This window comes from Typopeltis vanoorti, chromosome 16, assembly GCF_054136105.1.
Source record: "Typopeltis vanoorti isolate ZY-2024b chromosome 16, IOZ_Tvanoo_1.0, whole genome shotgun sequence".
Taxonomy (NCBI): domain Eukaryota; kingdom Metazoa; phylum Arthropoda; class Arachnida; order Uropygi; family Thelyphonidae; genus Typopeltis; species Typopeltis vanoorti.
The window spans coordinates 69131469-69154947 of NC_143564.1; the positions used below are offsets into that span (position 1 = coordinate 69131469).

Here is a 23479-nt window from a genome sequence, read left to right on the forward strand (position 1 = left end):
TCTTCGCACGGAGAGTGGTCGGTGAGTGAAATGCATTGCCTGAGTGCGTTGTGAATGTAGACACATTGTATCAGTTTAAGGCACGTTGGATGAGCATTGCATGCAATAATGTGTATCTCCTAGGATGAGTCTCTGACTCCATGGAAGTCAGATAATAATAATAATAATTAACCAGTTTTAACAAAAAATCGATATCTGTTCATCCATTTTCGATCTGTTTCATTTCACTGGAAGGATGAATAAACTGAGACATGGTGAAGCTAATAAATCCTATTTGCTTTCCAGTGCATCTAAAAATGCAATAAATAAACTTTTTTCATTTTTTATTTTTAGTTGTTTAGTGTATAAATACTTTTACACCAATACATAATTATATGCATTCAAAATGATCAAATTATGTTAATATTTGGTAATTTCTTTAAACCATTTCCAGCTGTAACACACATGTAAAGATACTGGGCATTATTAAAAATGGGTGCAAATTTAGCATAATGCACACACATACTAATTACTTAGGTCTGTAAGGAGGATAGTGTTTTGCAGATAGTATGTGTGTGTGTGTGTGTGTAAATGGTGAAAAATAAGAAAATGATATAAGACTCACTTTAACTCGCTCATTTGAGCAAGTTAAAGCAAACTATAGACAGATATCACATATACAGTCCTTAACCATGTTACTGGCCAGGATGTATATATACGTCCACATTTCCATGGATGCGAAATGCATATTAAAATTAATACCATTGATATTACATTGAAATTTATGATGGATACGAAGCTTTTCAGGATGCGCATTTGATCTTTAATGGTCGGTAAAGTGGTTAAACAACAATTAAGATGATTCTGATGCCTTCTGAGAATATCTTCTCGGAGATTACAGAACTTAGCCCTGAATCGAGTCATTGGAGGATGATGTTCAAGAGGAAGACCATAAAGAACTTGGTTATAGTCATTTAAGGAAAGGTCATAACTGTTCAACTCCAGAGAGATGATAGAAATGGCCAGAGATGGAGCCAGATGGCAACAATTTATTCATAGGGGACTCAGCCAATCAACACAGTGTCATATCTTTTCTTAAATTTTAATCACACTACCTGCTCTCATTCACAAACTTAAAACCACTTTGACAGGACATAGTTTCCAAACCATAGAGAAGATTCAGGAAAATGCAAAGTGTAAACTGCATGCCATCACAAAAAGTGCATTCCATTAATGGAAGAAACATTGGGAATGGTGTTTCACCAGTAGAGGGGACAATGTTGAAGGGGATTGGAACATCCTACCTGACTGACTGTTCCATTTTTTATTGGTTAGTTTATCTTATCTTTGCCTCTTTAAATTCCGTTTTACTTCATTAGTTGTTGATTGATGCTCATCTGAATATAAAGAAATTTATATTATATTGCACCACCCTATATTCAGATTAGTCTAAATAATATAGAGGAATCAATCATCAACAATACTTGTATTATCACTTTATCTTCAGGCCGAGGTGATTAGTAGCTTTTAAGGCTTCCGCAAGGGTCCGATTAATTTTATGAGCGGTGCAATGAAAAAAAGCAGGCAAACACCATGTTTAATTCAACAAAAGAAAACATTTAATGTGGATTGGTACATCATATACATTCAAGTATAACTATCTGCAAACGGTTATTCAATTGAAAAATTAAAAGTTCATACTCAGATATCAGTAGCTTCTTGATTAGGTTTGAGGATTATGCCTAATGTTGACATTTCTTAATTCTTAAAGCATTAGTATTTCTTTCACATAGTTCTCTCTACTCAATTGATGAATCAAATCATAAATATAGTAGCTCAGTCTAAAGTACTCAGAATAATTACAATCCATTAACTATCATACATTCATTTTTCAGTTTTCCTTATGCTCAGTTAATCAAGTTGAGAATAGTTCTTAAAAGTTTAATCTTCCAAATGTTACAATATTTAATCTTATGACAGGCTACACCGTATTCTTTCTCAGTCAGCTAACACTTAATAGAACAACATAACACTTATTATTTCAAGGGGAAAGTACTTCAGTACATCTAATATCTGACCATTAATTGACATAACACCACAGCTAAGGTCAAAATATATCCAGCGGAGTTAACCGTAATAGCTCCATGGGTCATAGAAAGGACAACTCTTACCGGGCTACTGCTTCTACACATCAAATTCACATAGGCACATTTGAAATTCTTGTTGACTTTTACTTTATGGCAACACAATTCAAAAGAAATCTTCCACTATAATAACTGAATTATAGACACAGAAATACACAAGTCTTGATACATTTGGTTTAAGTTATCTACTAATTCCTTATTTTCTTCTATGTATTAACTTTGGTTCTGCACTATTCTTCCACTAACTATTTTGAATTTATCGTAGTGTCAGAACTCCCATAGAAGTAATTCAAAATGCCTATTAATTCCTTGTTCTTTCCTAGTCGATTTAGGGCATATATCAACTCCCCTTCTGCCACTCACTACCGATCTCTATGCTGTCTTTCAGGCTTCTCCCTTTTACTTTTTTTGTTTCAATCAACTACGTTATTTCTTTCCTGCCAAAATCCGGTTTTAACCAGTTCAGCTTATACGGTTAACTTTCTGTTAACTTATATGGCTTGATGGACTTCAATCCCATGGATTCTGATCCCTTCATCGCTATGAAATAGACTAATATTAGAGGTTATCGAGCACCTGGCTCACCCTAATTAGGGCGAGGGTACCTGAACCGACGAGCAGAGCAGCTTTCGGGTGCTTATGTTTCCCTATCGTGTTTGTCATAATTAGATGACTCTTGAATGAGTTGATTGGGATGAACAGCTGCTTTGGCAAAATAAGCAGTGGCAATATTATGGAGAAACGTGGAAATATCGGCATCGCGATCTAAGAGAGCATTTCTGACAAACCATGGAGCGTTGAAAATCATACAGAGGCACTTGTTTTGAATAACTTGTAGCTTTTTGATGTTGGTGGGGGAAGTGTGACCCCAAGCCGGCGATCCTTAAGTTAACGTGGGTCTGATAATTGTTTTGTAGATCCGTAGTTTGTTTTCAGTGCTGACTTGACTTCTTCGATTGAGGAGAGAGTAGAGTTGCACAATTGCAGAGTTTGCTTTTTTGCATGCATAAACTGTGTGAGAGTTAAAGTTTAAATGGTTATCAAATTGAATGCCTAGATATTTGGTGCTAGATCTCCATGGGATGGCTGTGTTAAAAAAGCTTAATTTCTCCGAAGTGAGATGCTTTTCTTCTTGTGAAGAGAATGGCAGTGCTTTTATCGGCATTTACAGTTATTCTCCATTTTCTGAACCAGTTTTCTACATTTGTTGCTGCAGTTTGTAAGTGCTGCGTAGCTATATTCGGCCTGAGAGATCTGCTAAGAATTGCAATATCAACTGCATAACTAGCTATAGTGGTTAGTGATGTGCTAGGAACATCAGAAACAAAGATGTTAAAAAGCAGCGAGCCTTGAGGGACACCAGTAGTGATTTTTTTCAGTGAGAATCGAAGTCCGTGCAACTTGACCTGGATTTTACGGTCCTTTACAAAGGAATCAATAATTTTAAAAAATGTCTGAGTCTATTTTTGTTTCTGATTAGAGCAAGGATTTCTTCAGGAAGTAAGTTTACTTGAGCTAGAGTGGAAATAGAACAAGCTGTGGATAAGCCAGAATGGATTTTACATTCAAGATTGCTGACTGCCGCGTCAATTTCTTCACGGGAGGAGATAATAGGTACTGAGTCTATGATAGTGTTAATTTTAGCCTTGAATTTTGTGAAGTTAGTGTGTGATTGACTGGGAATGAGCTAATGATCCCCTCCTAAACTTAAAAGTACTGAATTGTGATCTGAGCTGAGCTCGTCAACCACTTGAAGTTGGAACTAATGTTATTATATTTAATGTTGTTAAATATAGCAATATCCAAAACATCAGGTCTGCCGGTCGCTCGTGTTGGCTCGATCGAGCCTGCAATAACAATGTTTCTCTTCAAGGCAAAATTGTAGAGGATCATTCCATTGTTGTTAAAACTCTTGCTGTTCCATAAAGGATGCTTGGAATTGAGATCTTCTGCCACAATTATTGCTTCATTTGTATCTAGTAGCTGAGAGAGAGATCAGAGGGTAGGAGAGGTTTGCAGGGGGGGTTGTATACAGAATAAATCTTTAAGTTGCCTGCATTGTTGGTATGTATTTCTAGGCCTGTCTCCTTGAGGTTAGATGTATTAGTCTTCTTATTTTCATTATAGCGGATGTTTCTTCTGACAAAGATGGCAGTGCCTCCACCTCTGGCATTGAGTCTGTCATTTCTAAGTAATGAGTAGTTTCTGAGTTTGGGATTATCGCAGGGACGTAGGTGAATCTTGTTAATGAGGAGAATATCAATTTGTAAGTGATCTGCAAGTTCCTGTAATTCCAATTTTGTTGTTGAGACCATTTGCATTCCAGAATGCTATCTGCATAGAGTCTGATGTTGAAGCAGGATTAGTCATTAATCATGGAGAAGATGACTTGGGTATTCTTAAGGAATTTGGTGTCGGCCTGGCTGGGATTTGTTTTGCTAAAGGCTGTTAGCATCTCCCCTAGTGAGGCAGCGAGAATTGCTGAGGAGTGTTGACTGCTAGTTGCAGGGAGTACCACGGTGTTACGCGAGGAAACCATAGAAGCATAACCTTTATCTGGTGTAACTACCCGCACTTTAATTTCTGGCGCAGATCTCATGATATTTTCCTGAATGGGCAGGACTAACTCCTCTCTAGACTTTTGGAGGTTGGATGGGTGGAGAGAACAACCCTTGTAATTGGCAGGATGGGGGCTGCCACAGGTCGCACATTTTACCACTGCACTTTACACATCTGTAATCTGCTCTACATAACATTTGCGCATGCCCATATTTTTGGCATCGATGGCATTGACCAGCAGATGCCTTTCTTCTGAGTGGTTCGGTCTTGATGACTAAATTGCAGACTATTCTAAGGTTGTAAATTTCCCTCTGATCTTTATTGATCTCCACCAAGACCAGGGGCATGAGGTGCTTGTCTGCTCGGTACATGCGAGAAATCTTGATCGGCTCCAAGCCTTGTGATCTGGGGTCAGTAGCTATCTCTTCAGATGTTATGGTTTCTACCAAACCTCTGATAACGACCTTAAGGTTTTTTTCACTTTTAAGCTGGTACATGTGATATGGGACTTTCTGTTCATCCATAAGTCTGGTGAGCTGGCGGCAGTCCGTTGCTCCTTCGGGCTGTATGCGGACTCCATTGTCGGTGTTTTTAGCTGATGAGAACTTGATGTTAGTGTTCTTCATCATCTCTGCAAGTGACGACCATTTTTCTTTAGATCTCAAGATTACTGGTGGAATCATCTCTTTGGGCTGTGTCAATGTATCTGTCCATGTTCTTTCATCAGATAGTGCTGATGTGTTTGGAGCTGTTCTTTTCAGGGATTGAGGTACTAATTCAGGTTCTGCAGCAAGAGACTCTTTCTTTCTCTTCTTTCTGCTGACCTCTTGGTAATCATTAGAATCTGCATCGGTTGTTGAAACGGGGGAATTGTCGTTGTCATGTGTAAGGTTGGGAGAAAGTTCAGAGGGTTGAGGGTCTTCTGCCTCTACCTCCATAATCTGATGGACTTCAACCTTTCCTGGCCATTTCGTGTGTAATATGTTACCTATGTGCCGAAAAATAGCTACAAGTTCCTTGAAAAGAAGGTCCTCATATAGTGAATCCATAATTAAATCTAGACTTGAAGTGGGGGCAGGACCTGCCTTGTCCCTTCCAACCACCAAGTGCACAGGGCAGGGAAGAGGAGAGGGCCTGAAAAACTTTCGGAGACTAAATTAAAAGTCTTACCTGCTCTGCTGATCGAGCACGCTGTTGACGCTACAGGAGGAACATCAAACAATCGCTATTTTAATGTAGAAAAGGAGCTGTGAACAAATCATCAATGTTTTATCTCAAAAACTTTTATCACTGCTGTATTAACTATGAAGAGTGCTGAAAAACACGTCTGTACTGATCGAAACCAAAACTCACTAACCCAATCAGTTCAGCTCATATCAACTGGCTTCTCTCTTTATACGCAGTAGCTCACGCTCTTAGCACTAGCTAACTAAAAATAAACTCCGTTTCTCTGTCAGCAGCCAATCAAATCCTATCAGTAGAATTCCATAAAATTACTTTTACTTACAGAAATAACAAACAAAATATATCACAGTTCACACAAAGTATATTTAATTTTATATATACACAGTTTCTTATAATAAATTTTACCGAATAAACTAAATAAAATGAGTGACATTTTTATATAGTCTTTTTATTACCATTACATATCCTAAGATTATATAATTAATTAATAACCAAAAAACTCAAAGCAATTTATAAGAATAATATATTATAAGCAAGAGATTAACAACAAATAATATTTACAAGTCTTGCTTATGACTTGGTGGATCATGTTAAATATGAATGAAGTATTATAATATATAAAATATCTTCATTCACAATTTAACAGGGACAGTGCTTAAAATGTTGTAAAATAAGCAATAGAGTCTTTATAGCAAAAGTTTGGTCTTTTTTTAAACATGCCATGTATATCCCTCACAGAAATATGCATATGGCTAGCCACAACCCAGGTGATCGCTTCATGATCACTCTCACCAACTGGAGGAAAGCACAAAACCCCACTTACAATTACATCCTCTGATGAAATGATCAGATATTATTAACACCAGACCTCCATGGAGTCTACCACTGAAATCTACCATGGGGTCTACACGTGCGAAGACCTCTACTTTATGAATATAAGGTGGTAATGAAATGCAATAAAATGCATTTTAATTACAGGCATTAGCAATGCAAGTAACTTCACTGCATAAGTAATGTATGCAGCGTGCAGTTATATTATTCTTATTATTACATGACACCTCCAAAGATTCATTGAGGGAGGGCACCTACTCTACTATCCATCAACTATCCATCTCCACTGCTCAATTCACCAACCACAGGGAATCACAACTACCATCATCTACACCACCACCACTAGTATTTTCACAGAGAATCACAAAAATCCCTGTCTACAGCAGGATTTGAACCACAGTCTTTTGGCTGGAGAGCAGACATGCTAACCACTTGGCCAACCAGGCTGGCAGATATTAATTATCTTTGATTTTTATCTAATTTATGTTATTTATTTTTGATGTATATTTGATATATTATTTATCTTTGAATGGTGGTGAATTTAACTGCTATCTTGGGATAATAACTATACTTTGCAATCCTAATATTCATGCATTTTGTTTATTAAGTAACCACTTTAAATAATGCATCTTAATATCACAAATACATATATATTGATTCATACACAAGATGCAGATGAACCTATAATACATGAGTGGTGTGTGTGGTGCAAGTGAAGGTTGGGAAAGAAGTTTACTGATATTTTTCTTGAAGAGTTGAAGTTGTATTTGGAAATACCTCATGAGAAAGGCTGTTCCGGAGCAGAGAGATAAACGGAATAAAAGAGGAATAGTAGAAGCAGGTTTAATGTGTTTACAGTTGTACTGAAAAGGGATGCTGGACAGCTTCTACTCTTGTTTTAACAGGTCCAACAGAAAGTGGAGGAATGATGTTTGTAAGTTCAGTGGATTAGTGACTATGACAGTACTTGAACCTGCAGAAAATACACAGAGCTAAAAGAGTACATCTGTGAGATAAAGGCTGAAGTAAGTTCCTCTTTTATTCCGTTTATCTCTCTGCTCCGGAACAGCCTTTCTCATGAGGTATTTCCAAATACAACTTCAACTCTTCAAGAAAAATATCAGTAAACTTGAGGGAGGGATCATCTATAAGCCCTCTGGACAGCACTTAGAATTTTTAGGGAGGTTTTAGGTGCATTATCCCATATATGTGAACATTATTTTAAGGATAGAAAGATTTTGGGATTCGTACAGACAGTAACTGGGTGGTTGAAATATAGCATCTAAGCAGAAAAGAATGTCTTGTTTTTTTCAATGCCAAGGAAGCTACTGATGTGATGAGTTTATACCAGAAGAGGCCAGAGGTGAATGTCAGAGGAGAGATCTGATTCTGTCACATGATGGCACAATAGCCATTAGCTCCATATAGACAGGTATCATCCATCTTGTGAAACCAATATAAAGCTATTTGTTGCAATGCAACTTTTTCTGTAAATTGTGTGTTCCATGGTCAATGTGCCTCTATGTAGGAGGAAAAATGCAATGCTTCCAGGAGAAAAAATCTTGCTGTCCCTAAAAGAGACTGGCTGGCTTACCCTCATATGAAAAAGACCAAATAAAAATTACTAAGTGAAAGGGTAAGTGAGTGAGCTGACATCCCTTTTGTGAGAGAAAAGGCAAGACTGCATTTTGGTGGCACTGAAGGTGACAGGTTATTCTCACCCTATTAAGAGATATTATGGAGATCAGTATTTAAAGCACTGGATACAGATCATCTAGGCTTGAAATGTCTGAGCACTGCATGGTTTAATAAATGAGTAGGATAGTATATATATCAACTTTGCTGATGATTAATGAGATTAGAGGATTAATGGTGATTGAGAGCAAGTCATTAATGTATAGAAAAAGAGGGAAGATGACAGAATAGAGCTTGATGCACTCCTGCATTCATGGTGAAGCTCAAGGAGAGGCAGCCATCTACCATGACACACTCTGACTGACCAGACAGAAAGATGGCTAACAAAACATTGCAGGTAGACCAAAGATTGCAATTTGTTTAGCAGTCTTCAGTGACAGATATTTTCAAAGATCTGGAAATATTGAGAGCAATAGCATATTTCTCCAAATCTTTCCACTGATGGAGTCCAGTGGTGGGTAATGTTGGCAAAGAGGTAGGTCAGTTGTGGATCTACACTGGCAGAATTCATACTGGTGGTTGCCAATTAATGGCCTCTAGCTAGTGAAGAAGCTTTGCTGATGATTTGCTCTATTATTTTGGAGAGGAAGGCATAAAGTGACAGTGACTGGTCAGTAGTCTCATGATAGACTTTTATCTTATTTACCTTTTTTTTTTGGAAGAGGTTGGATATAATGTTACTTCTAAGGGCTGAGATAAGTACCAGCTGAGCATATTATTATTATTATTACGGGTATCTCCATGGAGTCAGTAGACTCATCGCGGGAGACCCAAACTAGCAAAACAATATCTGTCATATCTCTTCTTGAATTCATTTACAGACGAAGAGCTCACAACTAAGTCAGGCAATGAATTCCACTCATTCACCACCCTCCAGGCAAAAAACCTTGTTCTGACACCTTTGCTAACCACACTCTTCTTTAATTTCCAGAGATGACCTCTTGTTCTTCCATCACTATCACACAGCTGAAACATTTCCCCTGCATCAATCCTATAAAAACCTTTTAGTAATTTGAATGTTTCTATCATATCCCCTCTTCTTCGCCTATCAACCAATCTCTGCAATCCACAAGCTCTCAATCTATCAATGTAGGGAGTATTTTTTATATCACTCACCAACTTGGTCACTCTTCTCTGAACCCTCTCCACAGCCTCCTGATCTCCAAGGAATCCAGGTGACCAGACCTGAGCACAGTAATCCAAAATGTGGAAGTATCAATGCTTTATAAAGGGGAATAATAACCTCTTTATCTCTGGATGTCAGTGTGTTCCTCAACAACCAAGTAATCCTATGTCCCCCCCACCCCCCCCCCCCCCCACCCCCCCCCCCCCCCACCCCCCCCCCCCCCCACCCCCCCCCCCCCCCACCCCCCCCCCCCCCCACCCCCCCCCCCCCCCACCCCCCCCCCCCCCCACCCCCCCCCCCCCCCACCCCCCCCCCCCCCCACCCCCCCCCCCCCCCACCCCCCCCCCCCCCCACCCCCCCCCCCCCCCACCCCCCCCCCCCCCCACCCCCCCCCCCCCCCACCCCCCCCCCCCCCCACCCCCCCCCCCCCCCACCCCCCCCCCCCCCCACCCCCCCCCCCCCCCACCCCCCCCCCCCCCCACCCCCCCCCCCCCCCACCCCCCCCCCCCCCCACCCCCCCCCCCCCCCACCCCCCCCCCCCCCCACCCCCCCCCCCCCCCACCCCCCCCCCCCCCCACCCCCCCCCCCCCCCACCCCCCCCCCCCCCCACCCCCCCCCCCCCCCACCCCCCCCCCCCCCCACCCCCCCCCCCCCCCACCCCCCCCCCCATGTTCTTTCCTAGTCGATTTAGGGCATATATCAACTCCCCTTCTGCCACTCACTACCGATCTCTATGCTGTCTTTCAGGCTTCTCCCTTTTACTTTTTTTGTTTCAATCAACTACGTTATTTCTTTCCTGCCAAAATCCGGTTTTAACCAGTTCAGCTTATACGGTTAACTTTCTGTTAACTTATATGGCTTGATGGACTTCAATCCCATGGATTCTGATCCCTTCATCGCTATGAAATAGACTAATATTAGAGGTTATCGAGCACCTGGCTCACCCTAATTAGGGCGAGGGTACCTGAACCGACGAGCAGAGCAGCTTTCGGGTGCTTATGTTTCCCTATCGTGTTTGTCATAATTAGATGACTCTTGAATGAGTTGATTGGGATGAACAGCTGCTTTGGCAAAATAAGCAGTGGCAATATTATGGAGAAACGTGGAAATATCGGCATCGCGATCTAAGAGAGCATTTCTGACAAACCATGGAGCGTTGAAAATCATACAGAGGCACTTGTTTTGAATAACTTGTAGCTTTTTGATGTTGGTGGGGGAAGTGTGACCCCAAGCCGGCGATCCTTAAGTTAACGTGGGTCTGATAATTGTTTTGTAGATCCGTAGTTTGTTTTCAGTGCTGACTTGACTTCTTCGATTGAGGAGAGAGTAGAGTTGCACAATTGCAGAGTTTGCTTTTTTGCATGCATAAACTGTGTGAGAGTTAAAGTTTAAATGGTTATCAAATTGAATGCCTAGATATTTGGTGCTAGATCTCCATGGGATGGCTGTGTTAAAAAAGCTTAATTTCTCCGAAGTGAGATGCTTTTCTTCTTGTGAAGAGAATGGCAGTGCTTTTATCGGCATTTACAGTTATTCTCCATTTTCTGAACCAGTTTTCTACATTTGTTGCTGCAGTTTGTAAGTGCTGCGTAGCTATATTCGGCCTGAGAGATCTGCTAAGAATTGCAATATCAACTGCATAACTAGCTATAGTGGTTAGTGATGTGCTAGGAACATCAGAAACAAAGATGTTAAAAAGCAGCGAGCCTTGAGGGACACCAGTAGTGATTTTTTTCAGTGAGAATCGAAGTCCGTGCAACTTGACCTGGATTTTACGGTCCTTTACAAAGGAATCAATAATTTTAAAAAATGTCTGAGTCTATTTTTGTTTCTGATTAGAGCAAGGATTTCTTCAGGAAGTAAGTTTACTTGAGCTAGAGTGGAAATAGAACAAGCTGTGGATAAGCCAGAATGGATTTTACATTCAAGATTGCTGACTGCCGCGTCAATTTCTTCACGGGAGGAGATAATAGGTACTGAGTCTATGATAGTGTTAATTTTAGCCTTGAATTTTGTGAAGTTAGTGTGTGATTGACTGGGAATGAGCTAATGATCCCCTCCTAAACTTAAAAGTACTGAATTGTGATCTGAGCTGAGCTCGTCAACCACTTGAAGTTGGAACTAATGTTATTATATTTAATGTTGTTAAATATAGCAATATCCAAAACATCAGGTCTGCCGGTCGCTCGTGTTGGCTCGATCGAGCCTGCAATAACAATGTTTCTCTTCAAGGCAAAATTGTAGAGGATCATTCCATTGTTGTTAAAACTCTTGCTGTTCCATAAAGGATGCTTGGAATTGAGATCTTCTGCCACAATTATTGCTTCATTTGTATCTAGTAGCTGAGAGAGAGATCAGAGGGTAGGAGAGGTTTGCAGGGGGGGTTGTATACAGAATAAATCTTTAAGTTGCCTGCATTGTTGGTATGTATTTCTAGGCCTGTCTCCTTGAGGTTAGATGTATTAGTCTTCTTATTTTCATTATAGCGGATGTTTCTTCTGACAAAGATGGCAGTGCCTCCACCTCTGGCATTGAGTCTGTCATTTCTAAGTAATGAGTAGTTTCTGAGTTTGGGATTATCGCAGGGACGTAGGTGAATCTTGTTAATGAGGAGAATATCAATTTGTAAGTGATCTGCAAGTTCCTGTAATTCCAATTTTGTTGTTGAGACCATTTGCATTCCAGAATGCTATCTGCATAGAGTCTGATGTTGAAGCAGGATTAGTCATTAATCATGGAGAAGATGACTTGGGTATTCTTAAGGAATTTGGTGTCGGCCTGGCTGGGATTTGTTTTGCTAAAGGCTGTTAGCATCTCCCCTAGTGAGGCAGCGAGAATTGCTGAGGAGTGTTGACTGCTAGTTGCAGGGAGTACCACGGTGTTACGCGAGGAAACCATAGAAGCATAACCTTTATCTGGTGTAACTACCCGCACTTTAATTTCTGGCGCAGATCTCATGATATTTTCCTGAATGGGCAGGACTAACTCCTCTCTAGACTTTTGGAGGTTGGATGGGTGGAGAGAACAACCCTTGTAATTGGCAGGATGGGGGCTGCCACAGGTCGCACATTTTACCACTGCACTTTACACATCTGTAATCTGCTCTACATAACATTTGCGCATGCCCATATTTTTGGCATCGATGGCATTGACCAGCAGATGCCTTTCTTCTGAGTGGTTCGGTCTTGATGACTAAATTGCAGACTATTCTAAGGTTGTAAATTTCCCTCTGATCTTTATTGATCTCCACCAAGACCAGGGGCATGAGGTGCTTGTCTGCTCGGTACATGCGAGAAATCTTGATCGGCTCCAAGCCTTGTGATCTGGGGTCAGTAGCTATCTCTTCAGATGTTATGGTTTCTACCAAACCTCTGATAACGACCTTAAGGTTTTTTTCACTTTTAAGCTGGTACATGTGATATGGGACTTTCTGTTCATCCATAAGTCTGGTGAGCTGGCGGCAGTCCGTTGCTCCTTCGGGCTGTATGCGGACTCCATTGTCGGTGTTTTTAGCTGATGAGAACTTGATGTTAGTGTTCTTCATCATCTCTGCAAGTGACGACCATTTTTCTTTAGATCTCAAGATTACTGGTGGAATCATCTCTTTGGGCTGTGTCAATGTATCTGTCCATGTTCTTTCATCAGATAGTGCTGATGTGTTTGGAGCTGTTCTTTTCAGGGATTGAGGTACTAATTCAGGTTCTGCAGCAAGAGACTCTTTCTTTCTCTTCTTTCTGCTGACCTCTTGGTAATCATTAGAATCTGCATCGGTTGTTGAAACGGGGGAATTGTCGTTGTCATGTGTAAGGTTGGGAGAAAGTTCAGAGGGTTGAGGGTCTTCTGCCTCTACCTCCATAATCTGATGGACTTCAACCTTTCCTGGCCATTTCGTGTGTAATATGTTACCTATGTGCCGAAAAATAGCTACAAGTTCCTTGAAAAGAAGGTCCTCATATAGTGAATCCATAATTAAATCTAGACTTGAAGTGGGGGCAGGACCTGCCTTGTCCCTTCCAACCACCAAGTGCACAGGGCAGGGAAGAGGAGAGGGCCTGAAAAACTTTCGGAGACTAAATTAAAAGTCTTACCTGCTCTGCTGATCGAGCACGCTGTTGACGCTACAGGAGGAACATCAAACAATCGCTATTTTAATGTAGAAAAGGAGCTGTGAACAAATCATCAATGTTTTATCTCAAAAACTTTTATCACTGCTGTATTAACTATGAAGAGTGCTGAAAAACACGTCTGTACTGATCGAAACCAAAACTCACTAACCCAATCAGTTCAGCTCATATCAACTGGCTTCTCTCTTTATACGCAGTAGCTCACGCTCTTAGCACTAGCTAACTAAAAATAAACTCCGTTTCTCTGTCAGCAGCCAATCAAATCCTATCAGTAGAATTCCATAAAATTACTTTTACTTACAGAAATAACAAACAAAATATATCACAGTTCACACAAAGTATATTTAATTTTATATATACACAGTTTCTTATAATAAATTTTACCGAATAAACTAAATAAAATGAGTGACATTTTTATATAGTCTTTTTATTACCATTACATATCCTAAGATTATATAATTAATTAATAACCAAAAAACTCAAAGCAATTTATAAGAATAATATATTATAAGCAAGAGATTAACAACAAATAATATTTACAAGTCTTGCTTATGACTTGGTGGATCATGTTAAATATGAATGAAGTATTATAATATATAAAATATCTTCATTCACAATTTAACAGGGACAGTGCTTAAAATGTTGTAAAATAAGCAATAGAGTCTTTATAGCAAAAGTTTGGTCTTTTTTTAAACATGCCATGTATATCCCTCACAGAAATATGCATATGGCTAGCCACAACCCAGGTGATCGCTTCATGATCACTCTCACCAACTGGAGGAAAGCACAAAACCCCACTTACAATTACATCCTCTGATGAAATGATCAGATATTATTAACACCAGACCTCCATGGAGTCTACCACTGAAATCTACCATGGGGTCTACACGTGCGAAGACCTCTACTTTATGAATATAAGGTGGTAATGAAATGCAATAAAATGCATTTTAATTACAGGCATTAGCAATGCAAGTAACTTCACTGCATAAGTAATGTATGCAGCGTGCAGTTATATTATTCTTATTATTACATGACACCTCCAAAGATTCATTGAGGGAGGGCACCTACTCTACTATCCATCAACTATCCATCTCCACTGCTCAATTCACCAACCACAGGGAATCACAACTACCATCATCTACACCACCACCACTAGTATTTTCACAGAGAATCACAAAAATCCCTGTCTACAGCAGGATTTGAACCACAGTCTTTTGGCTGGAGAGCAGACATGCTAACCACTTGGCCAACCAGGCTGGCAGATATTAATTATCTTTGATTTTTATCTAATTTATGTTATTTATTTTTGATGTATATTTGATATATTATTTATCTTTGAATGGTGGTGAATTTAACTGCTATCTTGGGATAATAACTATACTTTGCAATCCTAATATTCATGCATTTTGTTTATTAAGTAACCACTTTAAATAATGCATCTTAATATCACAAATACATATATATTGATTCATACACAAGATGCAGATGAACCTATAATACATGAGTGGTGTGTGTGGTGCAAGTGAAGGTTGGGAAAGAAGTTTACTGATATTTTTCTTGAAGAGTTGAAGTTGTATTTGGAAATACCTCATGAGAAAGGCTGTTCCGGAGCAGAGAGATAAACGGAATAAAAGAGGAATAGTAGAAGCAGGTTTAATGTGTTTACAGTTGTACTGAAAAGGGATGCTGGACAGCTTCTACTCTTGTTTTAACAGGTCCAACAGAAAGTGGAGGAATGATGTTTGTAAGTTCAGTGGATTAGTGACTATGACAGTACTTGAACCTGCAGAAAATACACAGAGCTAAAAGAGTACATCTGTGAGATAAAGGCTGAAGTAAGTTCCTCTTTTATTCCGTTTATCTCTCTGCTCCGGAACAGCCTTTCTCATGAGGTATTTCCAAATACAACTTCAACTCTTCAAGAAAAATATCAGTAAACTTGAGGGAGGGATCATCTATAAGCCCTCTGGACAGCACTTAGAATTTTTAGGGAGGTTTTAGGTGCATTATCCCATATATGTGAACATTATTTTAAGGATAGAAAGATTTTGGGATTCGTACAGACAGTAACTGGGTGGTTGAAATATAGCATCTAAGCAGAAAAGAATGTCTTGTTTTTTTCAATGCCAAGGAAGCTACTGATGTGATGAGTTTATACCAGAAGAGGCCAGAGGTGAATGTCAGAGGAGAGATCTGATTCTGTCACATGATGGCACAATAGCCATTAGCTCCATATAGACAGGTATCATCCATCTTGTGAAACCAATATAAAGCTATTTGTTGCAATGCAACTTTTTCTGTAAATTGTGTGTTCCATGGTCAATGTGCCTCTATGTAGGAGGAAAAATGCAATGCTTCCAGGAGAAAAAATCTTGCTGTCCCTAAAAGAGACTGGCTGGCTTACCCTCATATGAAAAAGACCAAATAAAAATTACTAAGTGAAAGGGTAAGTGAGTGAGCTGACATCCCTTTTGTGAGAGAAAAGGCAAGACTGCATTTTGGTGGCACTGAAGGTGACAGGTTATTCTCACCCTATTAAGAGATATTATGGAGATCAGTATTTAAAGCACTGGATACAGATCATCTAGGCTTGAAATGTCTGAGCACTGCATGGTTTAATAAATGAGTAGGATAGTATATATATCAACTTTGCTGATGATTAATGAGATTAGAGGATTAATGGTGATTGAGAGCAAGTCATTAATGTATAGAAAAAGAGGGAAGATGACAGAATAGAGCTTGATGCACTCCTGCATTCATGGTGAAGCTCAAGGAGAGGCAGCCATCTACCATGACACACTCTGACTGACCAGACAGAAAGATGGCTAACAAAACATTGCAGGTAGACCAAAGATTGCAATTTGTTTAGCAGTCTTCAGTGACAGATATTTTCAAAGATCTGGAAATATTGAGAGCAATAGCATATTTCTCCAAATCTTTCCACTGATGGAGTCCAGTGGTGGGTAATGTTGGCAAAGAGGTAGGTCAGTTGTGGATCTACACTGGCAGAATTCATACTGGTGGTTGCCAATTAATGGCCTCTAGCTAGTGAAGAAGCTTTGCTGATGATTTGCTCTATTATTTTGGAGAGGAAGGCATAAAGTGACAGTGACTGGTCAGTAGTCTCATGATAGACTTTTATCTTATTTACCTTTTTTTTTTGGAAGAGGTTGGATATAATGTTACTTCTAAGGGCTGAGATAAGTACCAGCTGAGCATATTATTATTATTATTACGGGTATCTCCATGGAGTCAGTAGACTCATCGCGGGAGACCCAAACTAGCAAAACAATATCTGTCATATCTCTTCTTGAATTCATTTACAGACGAAGAGCTCACAACTAAGTCAGGCAATGAATTCCACTCATTCACCACCCTCCAGGCAAAAAACCTTGTTCTGACACCTTTGCTAACCACACTCTTCTTTAATTTCCAGAGATGACCTCTTGTTCTTCCATCACTATCACACAGCTGAAACATTTCCCCTGCATCAATCCTATAAAAACCTTTTAGTAATTTGAATGTTTCTATCATATCCCCTCTTCTTCGCCTATCAACCAATCTCTGCAATCCACAAGCTCTCAATCTATCAATGTAGGGAGTATTTTTTATATCACTCACCAACTTGGTCACTCTTCTCTGAACCCTCTCCACAGCCTCCTGATCTCCAAGGAATCCAGGTGACCAGACCTGAGCACAGTAATCCAAATGTGGAAGTATCAATGCTTTATAAAGGGGAATAATAACCTCTTTATCTCTGGATGTCAGTGTGTTCCTCAACAACCAAGTAATCCTATGTGCAATCTTGGACACCTTAGCAATGTGTCCTCTGAACTTCATCTCCCTATCTACCAATACCCCTAAGTCCCTAGCCTCATCAATCTCTTGGAGTACCTTTCCATCGATGTAGTACACAGCTGGTAATCTTTTAATCCCAAAATGCATGACTTTACACTTTTCCACATTGAACTGACATCCATTTTCTTTTGCCCATTTTACCAGCTTATTTAAATCCTCCTGCAAACTTTCAACATCAGCTTGATTTTTTATTGCACTACACAACTTTGCATCATCAGCAAACAACTGAATATCTCCCTTTAAGCCGTTTCCTATATCATTTATATACAAATTAAACAACATTGGCCCAAGCACAGAGCCCTGAGGTACACCACTGGTCACCTGTCTCATTCTGGACTCGGCTCCTCCATACACCACCTTATGGTATCTCTCCCTGAGCCATTCTCCTATCCATATCACCAATTTAATATCCATTCCCATCTGCTCCAATTTGCGTAACAGTGTTCTATGGGGTATCCTGTCAAAAGCCTTAGCAAAATCCAGAAGTACCACTGTGTAGCCAGTTCCTTTGTCCAACTTGGATGTTATTCTATTATGAATAGTTAATAGATTGCTAAGGCAGGATCTACCTTTAACAAAACCATGTTGGCCTCTATAGAGTATCATATCCTGATCCACCCATTCTTGAATTTTGTCTTTAACCAACTTTTCCAATACTTTTACCACTACTCCTGAGATGGTGATTGGTCTGTAATTCAATACAGCAGTTTTAGAGCCACCCTTATGCAAAGGAACCACTTTGCCTAACTTCCACTCCCTAGGGACCATACCAGAGTTCAAACTCAAATTAAATATCCAGGTAAGAGGGGTTGACAATTCATTTGCACATTCACGCAACACCCGAGCTGATATTCCATCTAAGCCTACCGCAGTGTTTGCATTTAAGTTTTGCAATATATTTAATACCTCTGATTCTTTAGCTTCAATTCTCACATTAGGTATTGCTATAGGTATAGAGATTTCCTCACTTGGGTGATAGACTTTTGAGAAGTGATCACTCAGTAACTCGACTATTACATCTGATTTTGTCACCTCAATACCATCAGCACCCACTAAGTTTATCCTTCCGAAGTCATTCTTCCTCTTACTTGCCACATAGCGGAAGAACTCTTTGGGATTACCCTTGATCTCATTGGCTAAGGTCTTCTCATAATCTGATTTAGCTTTTCTTACTATGCTGGTAACCTTCCTAGCTTGAGCCTTGTACTGCTCATGGGTGTCCTGATCGCCCTTCTCCTTGTAAATTCTCCATAACATTTTCTTTTTTTGCAGTTCAAGCTTGATACTACTGCTCATCCATCTAATGCCTGCCTTGTTTGACCTCCTGACCATAGGGACACAATCTGATATTGCTTTCCTCAGATACCCGCTGATTTTATCCCAAGCACTGCTAACATCTTTCCCTTGCAATATGTTTTGCCATGGGATGGCTGCAAGCTCACTCCGAAGCTTGTTATAATTGCCTAACCTGTAGTTCCATACATACCCCTTCTTAATAGAAAAATCCACAGATTTTGCAACATCCCAAGTCAATACCACATGATCGCTTTCACCAACTGGAGGTAACGAGGACACCTTACTTATGCATATAACCTCTGAACCAATAACCAGGTCCAACACTCTCACACCACGTGTCCCTTCAGTTACGTGCTGTTTCAAGTAATTATCTCGTAGAAGATGTATGAACTCCATTTCCTTTTTGCTACGTGATATTTCCTCCTTCCAATTGATATCACCATAATTAAAATCCCCCATAATAATCACTAAGCCTTCACTCATTGCACTAAGTTGCTGATGCATGAATTCAATATCTTCCCCCGTACTCCCTGGCCTATAGCAGCATCCAACTGTATATTTGGTTGCGTTGGTCACTATTTCGCACCAGACTGCCTCAAATGAACTCTCATTCACATGTCTATCATCATTATATACTACTTTCTTTGGCTGCAACACATCAGCTATCATCAACAGTACTCCTCCTCCTGTTCTATCTTCTCTATCCTCCCTGAAAATACTGTACCCTTCACATTCAATTCCAGTGACCACATCTTCTGCTGACAGCCAAGTTTCACTAATGCCTACAACTTTTGGTGAGATTTCACTGACTAATGCCAAAAATTCTTCTCTCTTATTTCGAATGCTTCTAGCATTGGTATACAAAAATTGCAGATTCCCTCTAGATCTTGTACCGGCTTTAGAACTGATATATAAGTCACTAACTACCGTAGTCCTATGCCGATTTTTATCCCCTCTCTTCTGCAATTTATTCTGCCTATAAGGATCAATAAATACACAATCAGTGCTAAAGTTTCTCTCTCTTACACTCAACCTTTTCAATATTAGTTTCCCTGCCCAATAACTTCAACCTGTTCAGAAAACAATAACTCCTTCAATCGCTTATGTCCTTCCATGTTAAGATGCAGTCCATCTCTAGCATACAACTGCCTTTTTCCTTCAAACACACTCCAAACATCAACAAACTCCAGACCTCTTTTTCTGCACATTCTTGCAATCATATCATTCATTATCATTGCTCGTCTACTTAACTCGTAATTGTCAAAACGAGGCAGCACGCACACTATTCTCCCATTGACACTTTTCCTCTTCACAATATCTAATAATGTTCTTAAATCTTTTCCTACCCGATTTATACTACCTCTCAGGTCATTCGTACCCACCATAACTATCATCTTGTCTGTTTCATGCCCTCTCTTTATCGCTAAAGCCACTCTTTCTATTGTCCCATCAGCCCAGCACTCCTCATGCATACCACTCTCCATACCCTTAATCATAGAATCACCATATATTTTACCACTCTTAACTTCATTCAAGTCCACACTCATGGACTCATTCTCTACACTATTCAGCATGACTCTCCCAGCTTCATTACTCAACTCTCTATTACTTACCCCCCCACTCTCACTACATCTCATTTCTTCTAGGCCACTTGTGGTTTTATTATGTTGACTCCCAATCACTCCCATACTATTTATTACTGAATCATTCAAAGACTCACCCATATGTAATCCTGTTCTAGTTACTTCAGCATAGAACACTATAGACATAATATAGGATGGTGTTAGCAATGGAGCACACATTTGAGTTCATTTGGAGAGTGTCATCAGGACTAGAAGACTTTTTTTTGGTGTTAAGTTGCTAAGTATTCTTTGGTCCCTTTTTTGATTCAAACCCACAGAAGGCATATGGTGTTCAGTTTCTATTATGGTAGAGGCAATTTTCTTTGGTTATCTATGCAGAAGCTGGATGAAAAGAGTGATGCCAGGAGATCAGCTTTACCTTTAAGTGCTGTAATAGCAGTGCTATCTAGATGAGTGACAGAGAGAGAGAGGGGGGGGGGGGGAATATCATGTGCTTTTAATTAAATTGTTCTTTTTTTGAGTTTTTCTATAACTGTATTGACAATAACTGTGAAACTTAGTCGAAAAGTTTACAATAAAAATAGTAACGCGTGTTTCTGGTATTAATATTTTATAATGAATAAGCCTGAAGAAGCTTCAAAAAGACCATATTTGAATTATCTAACCTGGTCAACCCACTTAATGTGCTAAGGATTTCTAACCTTTTGTGAATAGGGTTATCTTAAACAAAATTGACTGATATATCATTAGTTGCAAGTTGGATTGCAGTATAGACAAATATGAAAATCAAATACTCACTTGAATTTTGGATCCTCCCAAGGAGTGCCTTGATTGGATGATGAGAGAGGCAAAGAAGATGGTACTGATGTTGAACGATGAAGCATAGGCCTAGTAAAAAAAAATTACTGAAAGCTGAGTATTCAGATAAAACATTAAAGTTGATAAATAAAATTATCTTTTTCCCTCACTAAACCTTCAAACATACAAACATTAAAATTATGCATTTTAAAATTATTGTTATTTATTAAAAATTCATTACTTCATCTCCTCTTTTCTAAATTGCTTATTTACCACTGCATTTATCGAACAATTTACTTCAAAGCATGCAGACAAAGATATCACATTTCTTTTCACAACAGATAAACCTGTTGTTTTCCCCAAAAAATTGATGTGTAAAGAAATTGTGGAGATATCTATAAATTATTACTGGACTATTCAATTGTGCTGAAAGTATTCACTTGATTATACTATAAATTAAAGCCAATAAATTATATTCTTGGTTTGATCCTTTATTCAAGTGTAAGCAAACAAAGTTTGTGTGTGAAGTAACTTCACAACTGGGCAACTCGTATATAGAGATTAATGACTTCACGTCACTTGTCTTAGTATCCAATAATGCAAATACAAAGCACATATCCTTACGAACATGTATAATGCTATGTATTATGGCAGTAGTGTTCAACCTTTTTTACTACGTGAGCTACTTTTCTATAAAAAGTTATTCGGCGATCTACTCTCTTATATAGATCATGTTCCCCCAACCTGATATCTGATTACGCACAAATAAACAACTAAAAATAAACAATTAAAAAAAATACACAACTAAAAACTTTATTTGTGTATTTAAAAATTTATTTATCACTTTTAATTATTTTAATACAACAACAAAAAAATGTATATATATATATTGGAATAAAATATTTATTTCTCTATTTTGGAAAGCCAAAGTTAAAAAAAACAACAGATTGATTACAAACTCACAAGTTACAGGAAATGCTGGTTGATTAAAAAAAAAAAGTTAATGTGAAATTTGGCATTGTTTGGATTTTGCAATATTTTCAGTCAAGTTGATATGAAGAAGTGACCAATCCCAGACAATGATCCAAATGATCATTTGTAATTTGGTTTCTTAATTGATTTTTTATGACGGTCATATTTGAAAAAGCGGATTCTGACAAGCATGTCGATCTGAAACATGACAGAATATTTTGCACAATATCAGTTAATATTGGGAATTTTTCATGTGCATACTTCCAAATGACTTCATTTTTTATTGATTTTAAATGTAAACTATTCTGAATGTTCATTATCTCAAGTTCTACTTCAGCTTGGTTTACATCAAACAGCCCACTAATTTTATTTGAAATTTCTGTGATGTTCAAGTTTTCTTGAAATGGAATATTGATAAAAGCTACAATGATTTCAGTTTTATTAAAATCTTTACATCTTGAATTTATTTCTTCCTCAACTAATTCTATTTCAGGAAATAAATTCTTTTAAATCATAGCGAAGCATTTCTTGATTTTCTTCAAAAAATTTTAATAAATATGGAAGATGTCTAAATTCGCGTTATTTATATTTTTCTTTAATAAAAGTAAGTATTGTTGGAAAGTTTTTATTGAACTTAACATGTCAATTAAATTTTTATCTCTACCTTGTAACTCTAAATTTAAATTGCTTAATTTTGTACAGAAATCTACTAAAAATGATAAGTATAACAACCATCTTTTATCACTCAATTGTGGATAAATATCTCCTTTTTCATCAAGAAAATATTTTATATCGTTAATTAATATTATTATTATTACGGGTATCTCCATGGAGTCAGTAGACTCATCGCGGGAGACCCAAACTAGCAAAACAATATCTGTCATATCTCTTCTTGAATTCATTTACAGATGAAGAGCTCACAACAAAGTCAGGCAATGAATTCCACTCATTCACCACCCTCCAGGCAAAAAACCTTGTTCTGACACCTTTGTTAACCACACTCTTCTTTAATTTCCAGAGATGACCTCTTGTTCTTCCATCACTATCACACAGCTGAAACATTTCCCCTGCATCAATCCTATAAAAACCTTTTAGTAATTTGAATGTTTCTATCATATCCCCTCTTCTTCGCCTATCAGCCAATCTCTGCAATCCACAAGCTCTCAATCTATCAATGTAGGGAGCATTTTTTATATCACTCACCAACTTGGTCACTCTTCTCTGAACCCTCTCCACAGCCTCCTCATCTCCAAGGAATCCAGGTGACCAGACCTGAGCACAGTAATCCAAATGTGGAAGTATCAATGCTTTATAAAGGGGAATAATAAC

General features: G+C 38.8%; 1 protein-coding gene across 1 annotated transcript in view; it reads right to left on the reverse strand.

The window, feature by feature from the left end:
• Positions 1 to 23479, reverse strand: part of LOC150098108 (band 4.1-like protein 4) — a 637189-nt gene that overhangs the window by 262345 nt on the left and 351365 nt on the right. The window contains exon 15 of the mRNA XM_090406685.1: positions 21179 to 21268. Coding sequence (XP_090262811.1) covers positions 21179 to 21268 — 90 coding nt within the window. The remainder of the gene's footprint in view (positions 1 to 21178; positions 21269 to 23479) is intronic.